The following is a 17007-nucleotide window of genomic DNA, read 5'->3' on the forward strand; positions in this document are numbered from 1 at the left end:
CCATTCCCGTTATTCATCCTTGGTGAACCATTCCCGTTATTCACCATGAAATGCACAGGTGAACCATTCCCGTTATTCACCCGATTGATGCAATTATGGTTAGCCAAACACCGAATCGTCCTCACCACACAAGCGTTTAGCTCAAACCCAATCTCAAAACAACCCAAGAGTTAGTGTCCGTCAATACAACACAACTCGGAGTAAGTTTCGGTCAATACAACACAACTCCCTCCACAAAAGTACACAAGGGTCTAGTGTCGGTCAATACAACACAGCCCAAACAACAAGAGCGCTAAGTGTCGGTCAATACAACACAGCTCCAACAACAAGAGAACCCAAGGGATTAGTGTCGGTCAATACAACACAACCCCAACAACAAGAGTACGTAAAGTACTCGGTGACTTTCAATCATCACCTTAGCTCACCTCAGTGGCTTTCCCCAATTCCAAAACCCACAACAAAAGTCGACTTTTCCCCGTCTTTCGTAAATATTTTCCCCTTCAGTTTCCCTATGCTTAAACGTTAATAAAAATGATTTCAATTCACATTAGTCAGGTTATGAGTTTATTTCTCAAAGTCTAAGTTTCCCAAGTCTTTAGTTTTCAAAGCTCTATCACTCTAAGTTTTCAAAGATCAACCACCCAAAATACATTTCCCGGGGAAAGTCTAAGAATTCCAACATATGGCTAAGTCTCAAACCCCACATTTGGACTTGCCTAGGGTTGTTCATCCAACCCGAAACACCAACTTTAACTAGTTCAGAGGTTCCCCACTCCGAAATCGCGTCAAAACGCACAAACCAACAATATCACAACATCACAAGTTATGGAAAAGCATCATAACATCAACTCATCATCATAATCAACATCAGATACAACATAAGTCGAATTTATCGACGCCTATCATGCAATCATAGCTAATATGTAAGTTGCCCTAACCTCGAGCTGATCCAGGCTCGTAATCAAAGTTTTCTTCAAGCAAATGCTCTGAATATTCCAAAGTTCTGTCAACTGAACCTCGGAGAAAAACAAAGCAGAATCCAAACAAAATCGATTAGTTCGATCGCAAAACAACACATAAACGATAGACAAAGCATTAAAGCTTCAGAATACGACTATCGGGTACGAAAAGACAAGTTTTCGAAAACGAAAACTTCCCCCCCTCACACATAGCCCACGGCCATAAGAGAAAAAGGGCTTCGGCTCTTTTTCTTCGATCAAATCTGTTTACAAGGTAGTGTTAGGGTAAAACTAAGGCAAAGAAACTGTCGGAACAATTTTCGGACGATCGGATCAAAATACGACTGTTCAGGGGCATTTTGGTCCAAAATAAAAGCTCAAAACCTCAAAGTTATCAGTTCGGAAAACAAATTTGACAGCAATGATCCTAACGACATCCGTGACAACAAATCCTAAAGGCACGAAGTCAGATTACGTCTTTTCGACAATAAAGTTTCGAAATGTGAGACAAAAAGGGTTTTGAATCAGTTTTTCAGATCCTTGACAACTGGATCGCAATCGGCGATTACTGACAGAGGTTTTAGACTCTTGGGAACGTAGGGAAGATAACCCAAGCAAGAAATCAGAGAAAACGGACAGTTTTACAAAAAGCTCAAAACTGTGAGCACAGAAACGACTTCAGAAACGCAGTAGAAACAGTAATCAGAGGTAAGAATCATGCTAGTTACCTCAGTACCTCGAAGTAGGGACGAACTGCACGAAGATCGGTCAAGTTTTCGCGAAAATCTTTCTCCCCCAAGCTCTCCTCAACTCGCGGCCAACAAGGAAGGAAATGAAGAGATATTTTGCTTTTTCGCCTATTTATAGGCGGGTGAAATCGCGGGAAAATGAAAATTTCGCGATTCCGATTTTTGCAGCACGTTCACCGAAGAATTCTAAGAGAGATTCTGGCGTCAGAATTCCAGAACTCAGAACAAATATCTATGATTTGGGAAAAACGATATCTAAAATCCCAAAAGCGGAGTAAGTTAATCTGTCCCGAAAATCTACTTTTTGCTGTGATCGTCAGACGACAAAATAGTCCCGAATAGAAATAGTCTTCATCCATCGCTCGAAACTAGGGTTTCGAAGCAAAGAAATTAGCGTCGGCGGACATCCGAAAAGTAAATACTATCGTGCGTACAGTCCAGAGTTCCGAAATGAAACGCTGGTCGAAGGAAAAATAAAGAGAATCTGTAAATTTTCCAAGGATTCGAAATCCCACTTAAAACGTTGCTCTAAAAGCGATATAGCCTATACTGGACACGCTCGCCATAAGGCAGGTGTGCAGACGACTCGCCCTAACTCCGAAAGCAACTACGCAACTGTAACACCCCAATTTATCGAGGGTCACTTTAGTAACCATAAATAAATTAATCAGAAAATGCAAGTAAATTTTTTTTTGTTTTCTTTTCCTTTTAAAATAAAAGACTCAACCCAAGATTTCGCAACATAAACTAATGTACAATATATATACAGCCCCGCTGTATCCATGAGTAGCAAAAGTTACAAGAGTGAGCCCGGAGGCAATATGTACAAGCCTAGTGATCAGAGTGATAAAGTCATAAGTACAAGTTCTCAAAAGTGGGAGAGTCAGCCCAAAATGACCTCCTCCTGACCTCCTACGTCCGACTACTCCCTGTGGTTCCCATCGCATGGAACCACACAAAAAGTCGGGGACCTACCCTGCCCCAAAATACAGACACGATTGATCAGAGCTACGACTAAAAACACCTACCCAATCACTCAAAGAAGCGGGTCTGCCTACCCTCCTCTTCCTCCTCGCTGGTGTAATCTCCCTCTGTGTCGGAGTCCTCCACAGTAATCACATCTGTATCCAAGTCCACGACCTCGCGTCTCGCCACCCTGAACTGAGCCCTAGCCACGCCAGTCTCCACGTCAAACACCTCAGATCGTACAAGCCTCTCCTCCACGCGTACCAAAGGTTCCACACGGTAGCTACGTGAGGAAGATGATGCACCGAGCTGAGAAGGAGATGCGACGACTGGATCCCTCTTCGGCTCTACGAGCCTCGAGGTGGAAGGAACGTCCACTGGGTCGACGACGGCCTGAGGGGTCTGTCCGTGAGGTGCACCAAAGGTAGAAAGATCCTCTACGGGGTCCTCTTCCTCCTCGGAAGATGGAGGTGATGAAGGTGGCGGCACACCAGTGCCGAGTCCACTGCTCACTTATGGTGGCAGGTTGAAGCTCACCGTCATCCGTCGTAGCACTCCCCTAGTCAAGTGTCCATGCTCATCTGTTCGCTCCTCAATGACTCTCCCCGTGTACTGTACTCGGTGACCGGCGGGGTCGATCACCCAAGCAGTGGGGTCGAGCCTATAAAGCATCTCGTATCGGTTCCGCCCCGTGTGGCGGACCGTCTCGAACCAACCGTTCAGGCTCATCTGGCAGTTTGCCGACCGCCCAAACACAAACATACAAACAAGGCAGGTGCGAGGGTCAACTCACAGAATAAAGTATATTACAAACAACAGGTACAAGATAAAGGGGATAGATACATAGGTTCAATAAGGCTTATCATAAGCATATAATTATCATGTCATCATGTTACAGTTAACAATATTCATCAATATCAAACCATAATATAGTTAGGTGCATGGTATGAAGTGCAATGTTATGCTAAAAAGATGCTCCGGAAAATATGGGCTGGGCACCATCGAGTCAGTCCTAACACAGGCCTTGTGTTTAACCATTTCCGCTCGGGTGTCGCTCACTATCCCTAGCATAGTCGGATCAGTCCTAACCCACCTGGTTTAACCATATCCGTTCGCTATGCCGAAGAAACACTATTGGTGTTCTTCTCATGTGAATACCCGATCTTATGACCGTTTACGGCTTCACCGAGGCCCGACATCCCATCGCATTTGACCTCAAAATGTGTGCATGGTGCAATATGATTAGCCAACCAAAATATCGTCCTCACCACGCCAAATGTCTAGTTAAGAGTAATGTCTCAAAAAAACACTCGAAGGTAGACGTCGATTCATCAACAAAAGCTTTTAAAAGCAAGAGTGCTAACCGCACTCAGTGGCTTCTCCAGTCACTCATGCTTATCCTTTCGGTAGCAAACAAACTGCTCAATGAGCAAAGAAATGTGCTATTTGCACTCCCTTAGCACTCGGATCGTCGACTTTTCCCTTTTCCAAAACATTTGCAACTCCTAAGTCTTTTTCAGAATGTTCTGATTATTACATAAAACGTTCCCCTTTGAGTTAGTTCATTATGGAATTGATTGATAAAGTCAAGGTTTCATTTATCTTTTTGTTTCAGAATCCTAACTATTCAAAAGTTCCCAATAACCCCCAGTGTCGTCCCAGGGAAAAGTCTCGAAACTCAACACGGCTATAGCTCAGATCCCTGGTCAAAGCCTGCCCAAAATTCTTCTAAGAAAACCCTGTCACCACATGACATAACCTATTGTTTCCCACACTCCGCATTTGCATAAATATCATTAATTTGAGCTAATACAATCCAATAGAACGTACACAAAATTATCAAGGGCCTTACATGAACAATACGATTTAATTTAGCTCAACAGAAATCATGAAGACGACCGAAGCCTCAAAAATAAAAATTTGGCGAAAGCCCCAGAACAATCAATATAAGCAATATACAAGTCGAAATTATCGACGCCTAAAGCATTATCTAGCAAGTAAGTTTTCTTTACCTGTGCTTCGTCTAGTTTTGTAACACGAAACTTGCTCTTTCTCCAACTCGATCACTCCCGCTACTTGAATTAAGCACAAGTCCGCTCCTCACACTCAAGACAAACTCTCTAATTTTTCAACTAAAAACTCATGCACTAATATATATGTGCTTTGATCTACTAACATCAATCTGAACGTAAGGGAAGGGACATCATTTTAAGATAGCAGAAGCACAGTGAAACCACACTACGAGACTTGGCTTTTTATAGGCTCCAAGATTAGTAATATATTCACGGTTTAATGGATCAGAATACATGAGTAAGCTGTGTGTATCATGGCATAGGGTGAAATGTGTCAATTGCTGGTAGGTAGTAGCCTTGTTTGATCATTTTTACCATGAGTAAAAAGCAGCCACGTGGTCCCCCCTTGGTCTAATTCCTCCACGTAATTTTATTAGGCAGAAATACTAACACTGGTTGCAACGAAGATAATAATTCTGATATGAAGTTAAAGCCGTTAGTCTTAATTTTGATAGTGTAGGATTTAACTCATGGAGCTACAGAAAAATATAGGGAAGGTGAATTATTATCCTAAAAATTATTAGGGACTCTATGATATAATTTAAAATCACTTTGAGTAAGGTTAAGTGATCAAGTGTAGTAGTGTTAAACAATTGTTTTTCATTTAGATACATATAGATATATATACGTTAGTGTATATATGTTAATGTCGTGAACGTTTCTTTTTCTTTCTTTCTTTTTACTTTGTTTTCTTTCTTTTTTTTTCTTATTTATTAAAAAAATACTAATAATATTTATGATACTTCATTTATATAAACACACAAGGAACACATCACAGATAAGCTTAATAGCGTTTATCGCCTTTAAACTGATACATAACTAGTTACTTAAATGCTTAATCTACCTGGGTCTTGCATTACTACCCCCTAAAAAAAAGTTTCGCCCTCGAAACTTATGGGTCCGTGAACAGTTCAGGATACTGTTCCTTCATCTTTTCCTCCAATTCCCATGTAGTATCGCCCGTGTTCTGATTCCAGATAACTTTCACTAGCATGATCTGCTTGCCTTGTAGTTGCTTCACCCTTCTGTCCTCTATTATGACCGGTGGTACCTCAAAAGACAAGTTATCTTTTAACTGAATGTCGTCAAGTTCAATGACATGTGACGGATCTAGGATGTATTTTCTTAGTTGTGAGACATGGAACACATCGTGAATGTTGGAAAGGAATGCTGATAGTGCTATCTGATATGCTACCGGTCCTATTCGTCGAGTAATCTGATACGGACCAATGAACTTAGGCGTAAGCTTTCTAGATTTAATGGCCCTGCCGACTCCTGTAGTTGGCGTGACTCGAAGAAACACATGGTCGCCCGCTTCAAACTCTAGAGTTCGGCGTCTCCGATCAGCGTAGCTCTTCTGCCTACTCTGAGAAGTCCTCATTTTGTCTCTTATTTGTTTGACTTTTTCAGTTGTTTGTAGTAGAAGATCGGGTCCCACTAGTAAATTTTCCCCATCTTGATACCAACAGTGTTCAACACTTTCTTCCATACAAAGCCTCGTAAGGTGTCATCCCTATACTAGCATGAAAGCTGTTGTTATACGTGAATTCAATCAAAGGTAGTAGATCATCCCAACTCCCTTGATTGTCTAAAACACATGCTCGTAGAAGGTCCTCTAGGGACTGAATGGTTCTCTCTGTCTGACCATCAGTTTGCGGGTGATACGCAGAACTCAACCTCAGCTTTGTTCCTAAAGCCTCGTGTAGAGCTCCCCAAAAGTGTGAAGTAAACTTTGGATCCCTGTCGGATACAATGCTCGTCGGTACTCCGTGTAATCGCACTATTTCTGCCACGTAAATCTCTGCGAGCTTCTCGACATTGTAAGTAGTCCTTGTTGTACCACAATAAGTTTAAGCTCATGATATTCCTCCATCGAATATGATGCAAGTTCGTAGAGCTCAACTTAATGTCGGTGTTAAGGATAAGGGTTATGGGTTTAGAGTTTAGGTTTTAGAGTTAGACAAAAGTATAAAGAGGCAAACAAGCTTTTGAGAGAACATAAATTTAAAATCGTGTTGTTAATCTATTGTATGTGATATGAGTTTGTAGAGCTCAACTAAAACTTACAACAAATAGAGAATTGTAACGAAATAAGTAGAGTAGGAACAAAGGAGAAATAGGCCAAAATATTACTTTTGAGTGCAGAAATTCGTCCCTAATGACCAAAAGTGTCTTGTTGTACGACAAAAAGATTAAGCTCATGATATTCCACGAACGAATGTTACGCAAGTTCGCATAGTTCAACTAAATGTCGGTGTTTAGGGTTAAGGGTTTAGGGTTTAGGGTTTAGGGTTTAGGTTTTAGAGTTGGACAAAAGTATAAAGAGGCAAACAAGCTTTTGAGAGGACATAAATTTAAAATCGTGTTGTTAATCTATTGTATGTGATATGAGTTCGTAGAGCTCAACTAAAACTTACTACAAATGGAGAATTGTAACGAAATAAGTAGAGTAGGAACAAAGGAGAAAGAGGCCAAAATATTGATTTTGAGTGGAGAAACTCGTTCCTAATGACCAAAAGTGTCTTGTTGTACCACAATAAGTTTAAGCTCATGATATTCCTCCATCGAATGTGATGCAAGTTCGTAGAGCTCAACTAAATGTCGGGGTTTAAGGATAAGGGTTTAGGTTTATAGTTGGACAAAAGTATAAAGAGGCAAACAAGCTTTTGAGAGGACATAAATTTAAAATCGTGTTGTTAATCTATTGTATGTGATATGAGTTCGTAGAGCTCAACTAAAACTTACTACAGTTGGAGATTTGTAACGAAATAAGTAGAGTAGGAACAAAGGAGAAAGAGGCCAAAATATTACTTTTGAGTGGAGAAAATCGTCCCTAATGACTAAAAGTGTCTTGTTGTACCACAATAAGTTTAAGCTCATCATATTCCTCCATCGAATGTGATGCAAGTTCGTAGAGCTCAACTTAATGTCGGTGTTAAGTATAAGGGTTATGGGTTTAGGGTTTAGGTTTTAGAGTTAGACAAAAGTATAAAGAGGCAAACAAGCTTTTGAGAGGACATAAATTTAAAATCGTGTTGTTAATCTATTGTATGTGATATGAGTTTGTAGAGCTCAACTAAAACTTACAACAAATAGAGAATTGTAACGAAATAAGTAGAGTAGGAACAAAGGAGAAATAGACCAAAATATTACTTTTGAGTGCAGAAATTCGTCCCTAATGACCAAAAGTGTCTTGTTGTACGACAATAAGATTAAGCTCATGATATTCCACGAACGAATGTTATGCAAGTTCGCATAGTTCAACTAAATGTCGGTGTTTAGGGTTAAGGGTTTAGGGTTTAGGGTTTAGGTTTTAGAGTTGGACAAAAGTATAAAGAGGCAAACAAGCTTTTGAGAGGACATAAATTTAAAATCGTGTTGTTAATCTATTGTATGTGATATGAGTTCGTAGAGCTCAACTAAAACTTACTACAAATGGAGAATTGTAACGAAATAAGTAGAGTAGGAACAAAGGAGAAAGAGGCCAAAATATTGATTTTGAGTGGAGAAATTCGTCCCTAATGACCAAAAGTGTCTTGTTGTACCACAATAAGTTTAAGCTCATGATATTCCTCCATCGAATGTGATGCAAGTTCGTAGAGCTAAACTAAATGTCGGGGTTTAAGGATAAGGGTTTAGGTTTTAGAGTTGGACAAAAGTATAAAGAGGCAAACAAGCTTTTGAGAGGACATAAATTTAAAATCGTGTTGTTAATCTATTGTATGTGATATGAGTTCGTAGAGCTCAACTAAAACTTACTACAAATGGAGAATTGTAACGAAATAAGTAGAGTAGGAACAAAGGAGAAAGAGGCCAAAATATTGATTTTGAGTGGAGAATTCGTCCCTAATGACCAAAAGTGTCTTGTTGTACCACAATAAGTTTAAGCTCATGATATTCCTCCATCGAATGTGATGCAAGTTCGTAGAGCTCAACTTAATGTCGGTGTTAAGGATAAGGGTTATGGGTTTAGGGTTTAGGTTTTAGAGTTAGACAAAAGTATAAAGAGGCAAACAAGCTTTTGAGAGGACATAAATTTAAAATCGTGTTGTTAATCTATTGTATGTGATATGAGTTTGTAGAGCTCAACTAAAACTTACAACAAATAGAGAATTGTAACGAAATAAGTAGAGTAGGAACAATGGAGAAATAGGCCAAAATATTACTTTTGAGTGCAGAAATTCGTCCCTAATGACCAAAAGTGTCTTGTTGTACGACAATAAGATTAAGCTCATGATATTCCACGAACGAATGTTATGCAAGTTCGCATAGTTCAACTAAATGTCGGTGTTTAGGGTTAAGGGTTTAGGGTTTAGGGTTTAGGGTTTAGGTTTTAGAGTTGGACAAAAGTATAAAGAGGCAAACAAGCTTTTGAGAGGACATAAATTTAAAATCGTGTTGTTAATCTATTGTATGTGATATGAGTTCGTAGAGCTCAACTAAAACTTACTACAAATGGAGAATTGTAACGAAATAAGTAGAGTAGGAACAAAGGAGAAAGAGGCCAAAATATTGATTTTGAGTGGAGAAATTCGTCCCTAATGACCAAAAGTGTCTTGTTGTACCACAATAAGTTTAAGCTCATGATATTCCTCCATCGAATGTGATGCAAGTTCGTAGAGCTCAACTAAATGTCGGGGTTTAAGGATAAGGGTTTAGGTTTTAGAGTTGGACAAAAGTATAAAGAGGCAAACAAGCTTTTGAGAGGACATAAATTTAAAATCGTGTTGTTAATCTATTGTATGTGATATGAGTTCGTAGAGCTCAACTAAAACTTACTACAAATGGAGAATTGTAACGAAATAAGTAGAGTAGGAACAAAGGAGAAAGAGGCCAAAATATTGATTTTGAGTGGAGAAATTCGTCCCTAATGACCAAAAGTGTCTTGTTGTACCACAATAAGTTTAAGCTCATGATATTCCTCCATCGAATGTGATGCAAGTTCGTAGAGCTCAACTTAATGTCGGTGTTAAGGATAAGGGTTATGGGTTTAGGGTTTAGGTTTTAGAGTTAGACAAAAGTATAAAGAGGCAAACAAGCTTTTGAGAGAACATAAATTTAAAATCGTGTTGTTAATCTATTGTATGTGATATGAGTTTGTAGAGCTCAACTAAAACTTACAACAAATAGAGAATTGTAACGAAATAAGTAGAGTAGGAACAAAGGAGAAATAGGCCAAAATATTACTTTTGAGTGCAGAAATTCGTCCCTAATGACCAAAAGTGTCTTGTTGTACGACAATAAGATTAAGCTCATGATATTCCACGAACGAATGTTATGCAAGTTCGCATAGTTCAACTAAATGTCGGTGTTTAGGGTTAAGGGTTTAGGGTTTAGGGTTTAGGTTTTAGAGTTGGACAAAAGTATAAAGAGGCAAACAAGCTTTTGAGAGGACATAAATTTAAAATCGTGTTGTTAATCTATTGTATGTGATATGAGTTCGTAGAGCTCAACTAAAACTTACTACAAATGGAGAATTGTAACGAAATAAGTAGAGTAGGAACAAAGGAGAAAGAGGCCAAAATATTGATTTTGAGTGGAGAAATTCGTCCCTAATGACCAAAAGTGTCTTGTTGTACCACAATAAGTTTAAGCTCATGATATTCCTCCATCGAATGTGATGCAAGTTCGTAGAGCTAAACTAAATGTCGGGGTTTAAGGATAAGGGTTTAGGTTTTAGAGTTGGACAAAAGTATAAAGAGGCAAACAAGCTTTTGAGAGGACATAAATTTAAAATCGTGTTGTTAATCTATTGTATGTGATATGAGTTCGTAGAGCTCAACTAAAACTTACTACAAATGGAGAATTGTAACGAAATAAGTAGAGTAGGAACAAAGGAGAAAGAGGCCAAAATATTGATTTTGAGTGGAGAATTCGTCCCTAATGACCAAAAGTGTCTTGTTGTACCACAATAAGTTTAAGCTCATGATATTCCTCCATCGAATGTGATGCAAGTTCGTAGAGCTCAACTTAATGTCGGTGTTAAGGATAAGGGTTATGGGTTTAGGGTTTAGGTTTTAGAGTTAGACAAAAGTATAAAGAGGCAAACAAGCTTTTGAGAGGACATAAATTTAAAATCGTGTTGTTAATCTATTGTATGTGATATGAGTTTGTAGAGCTCAACTAAAACTTACAACAAATAGAGAATTGTAACGAAATAAGTAGAGTAGGAACAATGGAGAAATAGGCCAAAATATTACTTTTGAGTGCAGAAATTCGTCCCTAATGACCAAAAGTGTCTTGTTGTACGACAATAAGATTAAGCTCATGATATTCCACGAACGAATGTTATGCAAGTTCGCATAGTTCAACTAAATGTCTGTGTTTAGGGTTAAGGGTTTAGGGTTTAGGGTTTAGGGTTTAGGTTTTAGAGTTGGACAAAAGTATAAAGAGGCAAACAAGCTTTTGAGAGGACATAAATTTAAAATCGTGTTTTTAATCTATTGTATGTGATATGAGTTCGTAGAGCTCAACTAAAACTTACTACAAATGGAGAATTGTAACGAAATAAGTAGAGTAGGAACAAAGGAGAAAGAGGCCAAAATATTGATTTTGAGTGGAGAAATTCGTCCCTAATGACCAAAAGTGTCTTGTTGTACCACAATAAGTTTAAGCTCATGATATTCCTCCATCGAATGTGATGCAAGTTCGTAGAGCTCAACTAAATGTCGGGGTTTAAGGATAAGGGTTTAGGTTTTAGAGTTGGACAAAAGTATAAAGAGGCAAACAAGCTTTTGAGAGGACATAAATTTAAAATCGTGTTGTTAATCTATTGTATGTGATATGAGTTCGTAGAGCTCAACTAAAACTTACTACAAATGGAGAATTGTAACGAAATAAGTAGAGTAGGAACAAAGGAGAAAGAGGCCAAAATATTGATTTTGAGTGGAGAAATTCGTCCCTAATGACCAAAAGTGTCTTGTTGTACCACAATAAGTTTAAGCTCATGATATTCCTCCATCGAATGTGATGCAAGTTCGTAGAGCTCAACTTAATGTCGGTGTTAAGGATAAGGGTTATGGGTTTAGGGTTTAGGTTTTAGAGTTAGACAAAAGTATAAAGAGGCAAACAAGCTTTTGAGAGAACATAAATTTAAAATCGTGTTGTTAATCTATTGTATGTGATATGAGTTTGTAGAGCTCAACTAAAACTTACAACAAATAGAGAATTGTAACGAAATAAGTAGAGTAGGAACAAAGGAGAAATAGGCCAAAATATTACTTTTGAGTGCAGAAATTCGTCCCTAATGACCAAAAGTGTCTTGTTGTACGACAATAAGATTAAGCTCATGATATTCCACGAACGAATGTTATGCAAGTTCGCATAGTTCAACTAAATGTCGGTGTTTAGGGTTAAGGGTTTAGGGTTTAGGGTTTAGGTTTTAGAGTTGGACAAAAGTATAAAGAGGCAAACAAGCTTTTGAGAGGACATAAATTTAAAATCGTGTTGTTAATCTATTGTATGTGATATGAGTTCGTAGAGCTCAACTAAAACTTACTACAAATGGAGAATTGTAACGAAATAAGTAGAGTAGGAACAAAGGAGAAAGAGGCCAAAATATTGATTTTGAGTGGAGAAATTCGTCCCTAATGACCAAAAGTGTCTTGTTGTACCACAATAAGTTTAAGGTCATGATATTCCTGCATCGAATATGATGCAAGTTCGTAGAGCTCAACTTAATGTCGGTGTTAAGGATAAGGGTTATGGGTTTAGAGTTTAGGTTTTAGAGTTAGACAAAAGTATAAAGAGGCAAACAAGCTTTTGAGAGAACATAAATTTAAAATCGTGTTGTTAATCTATTGTATGTGATATGAGTTTGTAGAGCTCAACTAAAACTTACAACAAATAGAGAATTGTAACGAAATAAGTAGAGTAGGAACAAAGGAGAAATAGGCCAAAATATTACTTTTGAGTGCAGAAATTCGTCCCTAATGACCAAAAGTGTCTTGTTGTACGACAAAAAGATTAAGCTCATGATATTCCACGAACGAATGTTACGCAAGTTCGCATAGTTCAACTAAATGTCGGTGTTTAGGGTTAAGGGTTTAGGGTTTAGGGTTTAGGGTTTAGGTTTTAGAGTTGGACAAAAGTATAAAGAGGCAAACAAGCTTTTGAGAGGACATAAATTTAAAATCGTGTTGTTAATCTATTGTATGTGATATGAGTTCGTAGAGCTCAACTAAAACTTACTACAAATGGAGAATTGTAACGAAATAAGTAGAGTAGGAACAAAGGAGAAAGAGGCCAAAATATTGATTTTGAGTGGAGAAACTCGTTCCTAATGACCAAAAGTGTCTTGTTGTACCACAATAAGTTTAAGCTCATGATATTCCTCCATCGAATGTGATGCAAGTTCGTAGAGCTCAACTAAATGTCGGGGTTTAAGGATAAGGGTTTAGGTTTATAGTTGGACAAAAGTATAAAGAGGCAAACAAGCTTTTGAGAGGACATAAATTTAAAATCGTGTTGTTAATCTATTGTATGTGATATGAGTTCGTAGAGCTCAACTAAAACTTACTACAGTTGGAGATTTGTAACGAAATAAGTAGAGTAGGAACAAAGGAGAAAGAGGCCAAAATATTACTTTTGAGTGGAGAAAATCGTCCCTAATGACTAAAAGTGTCTTGTTGTACCACAATAAGTTTAAGCTCATCATATTCCTCCATCGAATGTGATGCAAGTTCGTAGAGCTCAACTTAATGTCGGTGTTAAGTATAAGGGTTATGGGTTTAGGGTTTAGGTTTTAGAGTTAGACAAAAGTATAAAGAGGCAAACAAGCTTTTGAGAGGACATAAATTTAAAATCGTGTTGTTAATCTATTGTATGTGATATGAGTTTGTAGAGCTCAACTAAAACTTACAACAAATAGAGAATTGTAACGAAATAAGTAGAGTAGGAACAAAGGAGAAATAGACCAAAATATTACTTTTGAGTGCAGAAATTCGTCCCTAATGACCAAAAGTGTCTTGTTGTACGACAATAAGATTAAGCTCATGATATTCCACGAACGAATGTTATGCAAGTTCGCATAGTTCAACTAAATGTCGGTGTTTAGGGTTAAGGGTTTAGGGTTTAGGGTTTAGGTTTTAGAGTTGGACAAAAGTATAAAGAGGCAAACAAGCTTTTGAGAGGACATAAATTTAAAATCGTGTTGTTAATCTATTGTATGTGATATGAGTTCGTAGAGCTCAACTAAAACTTACTACAAATGGAGAATTGTAACGAAATAAGTAGAGTAGGAACAAAGGAGAAAGAGGCCAAAATATTGATTTTGAGTGGAGAAATTCGTCCCTAATGACCAAAAGTGTCTTGTTGTACCACAATAAGTTTAAGCTCATGATATTCCTCCATCGAATGTGATGCAAGTTCGTAGAGCTAAACTAAATGTCGGGGTTTAAGGATAAGGGTTTAGGTTTTAGAGTTGGACAAAAGTATAAAGAGGCAAACAAGCTTTTGAGAGGACATAAATTTAAAATCGTGTTGTTAATCTATTGTATGTGATATGAGTTCGTAGAGCTCAACTAAAACTTACTACAAATGGAGAATTGTAACGAAATAAGTAGAGTAGGAACAAAGGAGAAAGAGGCCAAAATATTGATTTTGAGTGGAGAATTCGTCCCTAATGACCAAAAGTGTCTTGTTGTACCACAATAAGTTTAAGCTCATGATATTCCTCCATCGAATGTGATGCAAGTTCGTAGAGCTCAACTTAATGTCGGTGTTAAGGATAAGGGTTATGGGTTTAGGGTTTAGGTTTTAGAGTTAGACAAAAGTATAAAGAGGCAAACAAGCTTTTGAGAGGACATAAATTTAAAATCGTGTTGTTAATCTATTGTATGTGATATGAGTTTGTAGAGCTCAACTAAAACTTACAACAAATAGAGAATTGTAACGAAATAAGTAGAGTAGGAACAATGGAGAAATAGGCCAAAATATTACTTTTGAGTGCAGAAATTCGTCCCTAATGACCAAAAGTGTCTTGTTGTACGACAATAAGATTAAGCTCATGATATTCCACGAACGAATGTTATGCAAGTTCGCATAGTTCAACTAAATGTCGGTGTTTAGGGTTAAGGGTTTAGGGTTTAGGGTTTAGGGTTTAGGTTTTAGAGTTGGACAAAAGTATAAAGAGGCAAACAAGCTTTTGAGAGGACATAAATTTAAAATCGTGTTGTTAATCTATTGTATGTGATATGAGTTCGTAGAGCTCAACTAAAACTTACTACAAATGGAGAATTGTAACGAAATAAGTAGAGTAGGAACAAAGGAGAAAGAGGCCAAAATATTGATTTTGAGTGGAGAAATTCGTCCCTAATGACCAAAAGTGTCTTGTTGTACGACAATAAGATTAAGCTCATGATATTCCTCCATCGAATGTGATGCAAGTTCGTAGAGCTCAACTAAATGTCGGGGTTTAAGGATAAGGGTTTAGGTTTTAGAGTTGGACAAAAGTATAAAGAGGCAAACAAGCTTTTGAGAGGACATAAATTTAAAATCGTGTTGTTAATCTATTGTATGTGATATGAGTTCGTAGAGCTCAACTAAAACTTACTACAAATGGAGAATTGTAACGAAATAAGTAGAGTAGGAACAAAGGAGAAAGAGGCCAAAATATTGATTTTGAGTGGAGAAATTCGTCCCTAATGACCAAAAGTGTCTTGTTGTACCACAATAAGTTTAAGCTCATGATATTCCTCCATCGAATGTGATGCAAGTTCGTAGAGCTCAACTTAATGTCGGTGTTAAGGATAAGGGTTATGGGTTTAGGGTTTAGGTTTTAGAGTTAGACAAAAGTATAAAGAGGCAAACAAGCTTTTGAGAGAACATAAATTTAAAATCGTGTTGTTAATCTATTGTATGTGATATGAGTTTGTAGAGCTCAACTAAAACTTACAACAAATAGAGAATTGTAACGAAATAAGTAGAGTAGGAACAAAGGAGAAATAGGCCAAAATATTACTTTTGAGTGCAGAAATTCGTCCCTAATGACCAAAAGTGTCTTGTTGTACGACAATAAGATTAAGCTCATGATATTCCACGAACGAATGTTATGCAAGTTCGCATAGTTCAACTAAATGTCGGTGTTTAGGGTTAAGGGTTTAGGGTTTAGGGTTTAGGTTTTAGAGTTGGACAAAAGTATAAAGAGGCAAACAAGCTTTTGAGAGGACATAAATTTAAAATCGTGTTGTTAATCTATTGTATGTGATATGAGTTCGTAGAGCTCAACTAAAACTTACTACAAATGGAGAATTGTAACGAAATAAGTAGAGTAGGAACAAAGGAGAAAGAGGCCAAAATATTGATTTTGAGTGGAGAAATTCGTCCCTAATGACCAAAAGTGTCTTGTTGTACCACAATAAGTTTAAGCTCATGATATTCCTCCATCGAATGTGATGCAAGTTCGTAGAGCTAAACTAAATGTCGGGGTTTAAGGATAAGGGTTTAGGTTTTAGAGTTGGACAAAAGTATAAAGAGGCAAACAAGCTTTTGAGAGGACATAAATTTAAAATCGTGTTGTTAATCTATTGTATGTGATATGAGTTCGTAGAGCTCAACTAAAACTTACTACAAATGGAGAATTGTAACGAAATAAGTAGAGTAGGAACAAAGGAGAAAGAGGCCAAAATATTGATTTTGAGTGGAGAATTCGTCCCTAATGACCAAAAGTGTCTTGTTGTACCACAATAAGTTTAAGCTCATGATATTCCTCCATCGAATGTGATGCAAGTTCGTAGAGCTCAACTTAATGTCGGTGTTAAGGATAAGGGTTATGGGTTTAGGGTTTAGGTTTTAGAGTTAGACAAAAGTATAAAGAGGCAAAACAAGCTTTTGAGAGGACATAAATTTAAAATCGTGTTGTTAATCTATTGTATGTGATATGAGTTTGTAGAGCTCAACTAAAACTTACAACAAATAGAGAATTGTAACGAAAATAAGTAGAGTAGGAACAAAGGAGAAATAGACCAAAATATTACTTTTGAGTGCAGAAATTCGTCCCTAATGACCAAAAGTGTCTCGTTGTACGACAATAAGATTAAGCTCATGATATTCCACGAACGAATGTTTGCAAGTTCGCATAGTTCAACTAAATGTCGGTGTTTAGGGTTAAGGGTTTAGGGTTTAGGGTTTAGGTTTTAGAGTTGGACAAAAGTATAAAGAGGCAAACAAGCTTTTGAGAGGACATTAAATTTAAAATCGTGTTGTTAATCTATTGTATGTGATATGAGTTCGTAGAGCTCAACTAAAACTTACTACAAATGG

The 17007-nt window shown here is 37.5% G+C and overlaps 1 protein-coding gene across 1 annotated transcript; it reads right to left on the reverse strand.

Annotated features, from left to right (window-relative positions):
• Positions 1-5638: 5638 nt before the first annotated feature.
• Positions 5639-6127, reverse strand: LOC130736437 (uncharacterized). Its single transcript, XM_057588273.1, has one exon. The coding sequence runs from the start codon at positions 6125-6127 to the stop codon at positions 5639-5641; it is 489 nt and encodes a 162-aa protein (XP_057444256.1).
• Positions 6128-17007: the final 10880 nt, after the last annotated feature.

Source organism: Lotus japonicus, chromosome 2 (assembly GCF_012489685.1).
Source record: "Lotus japonicus ecotype B-129 chromosome 2, LjGifu_v1.2".
Lineage (NCBI taxonomy): Eukaryota > Viridiplantae > Streptophyta > Magnoliopsida > Fabales > Fabaceae > Lotus > Lotus japonicus.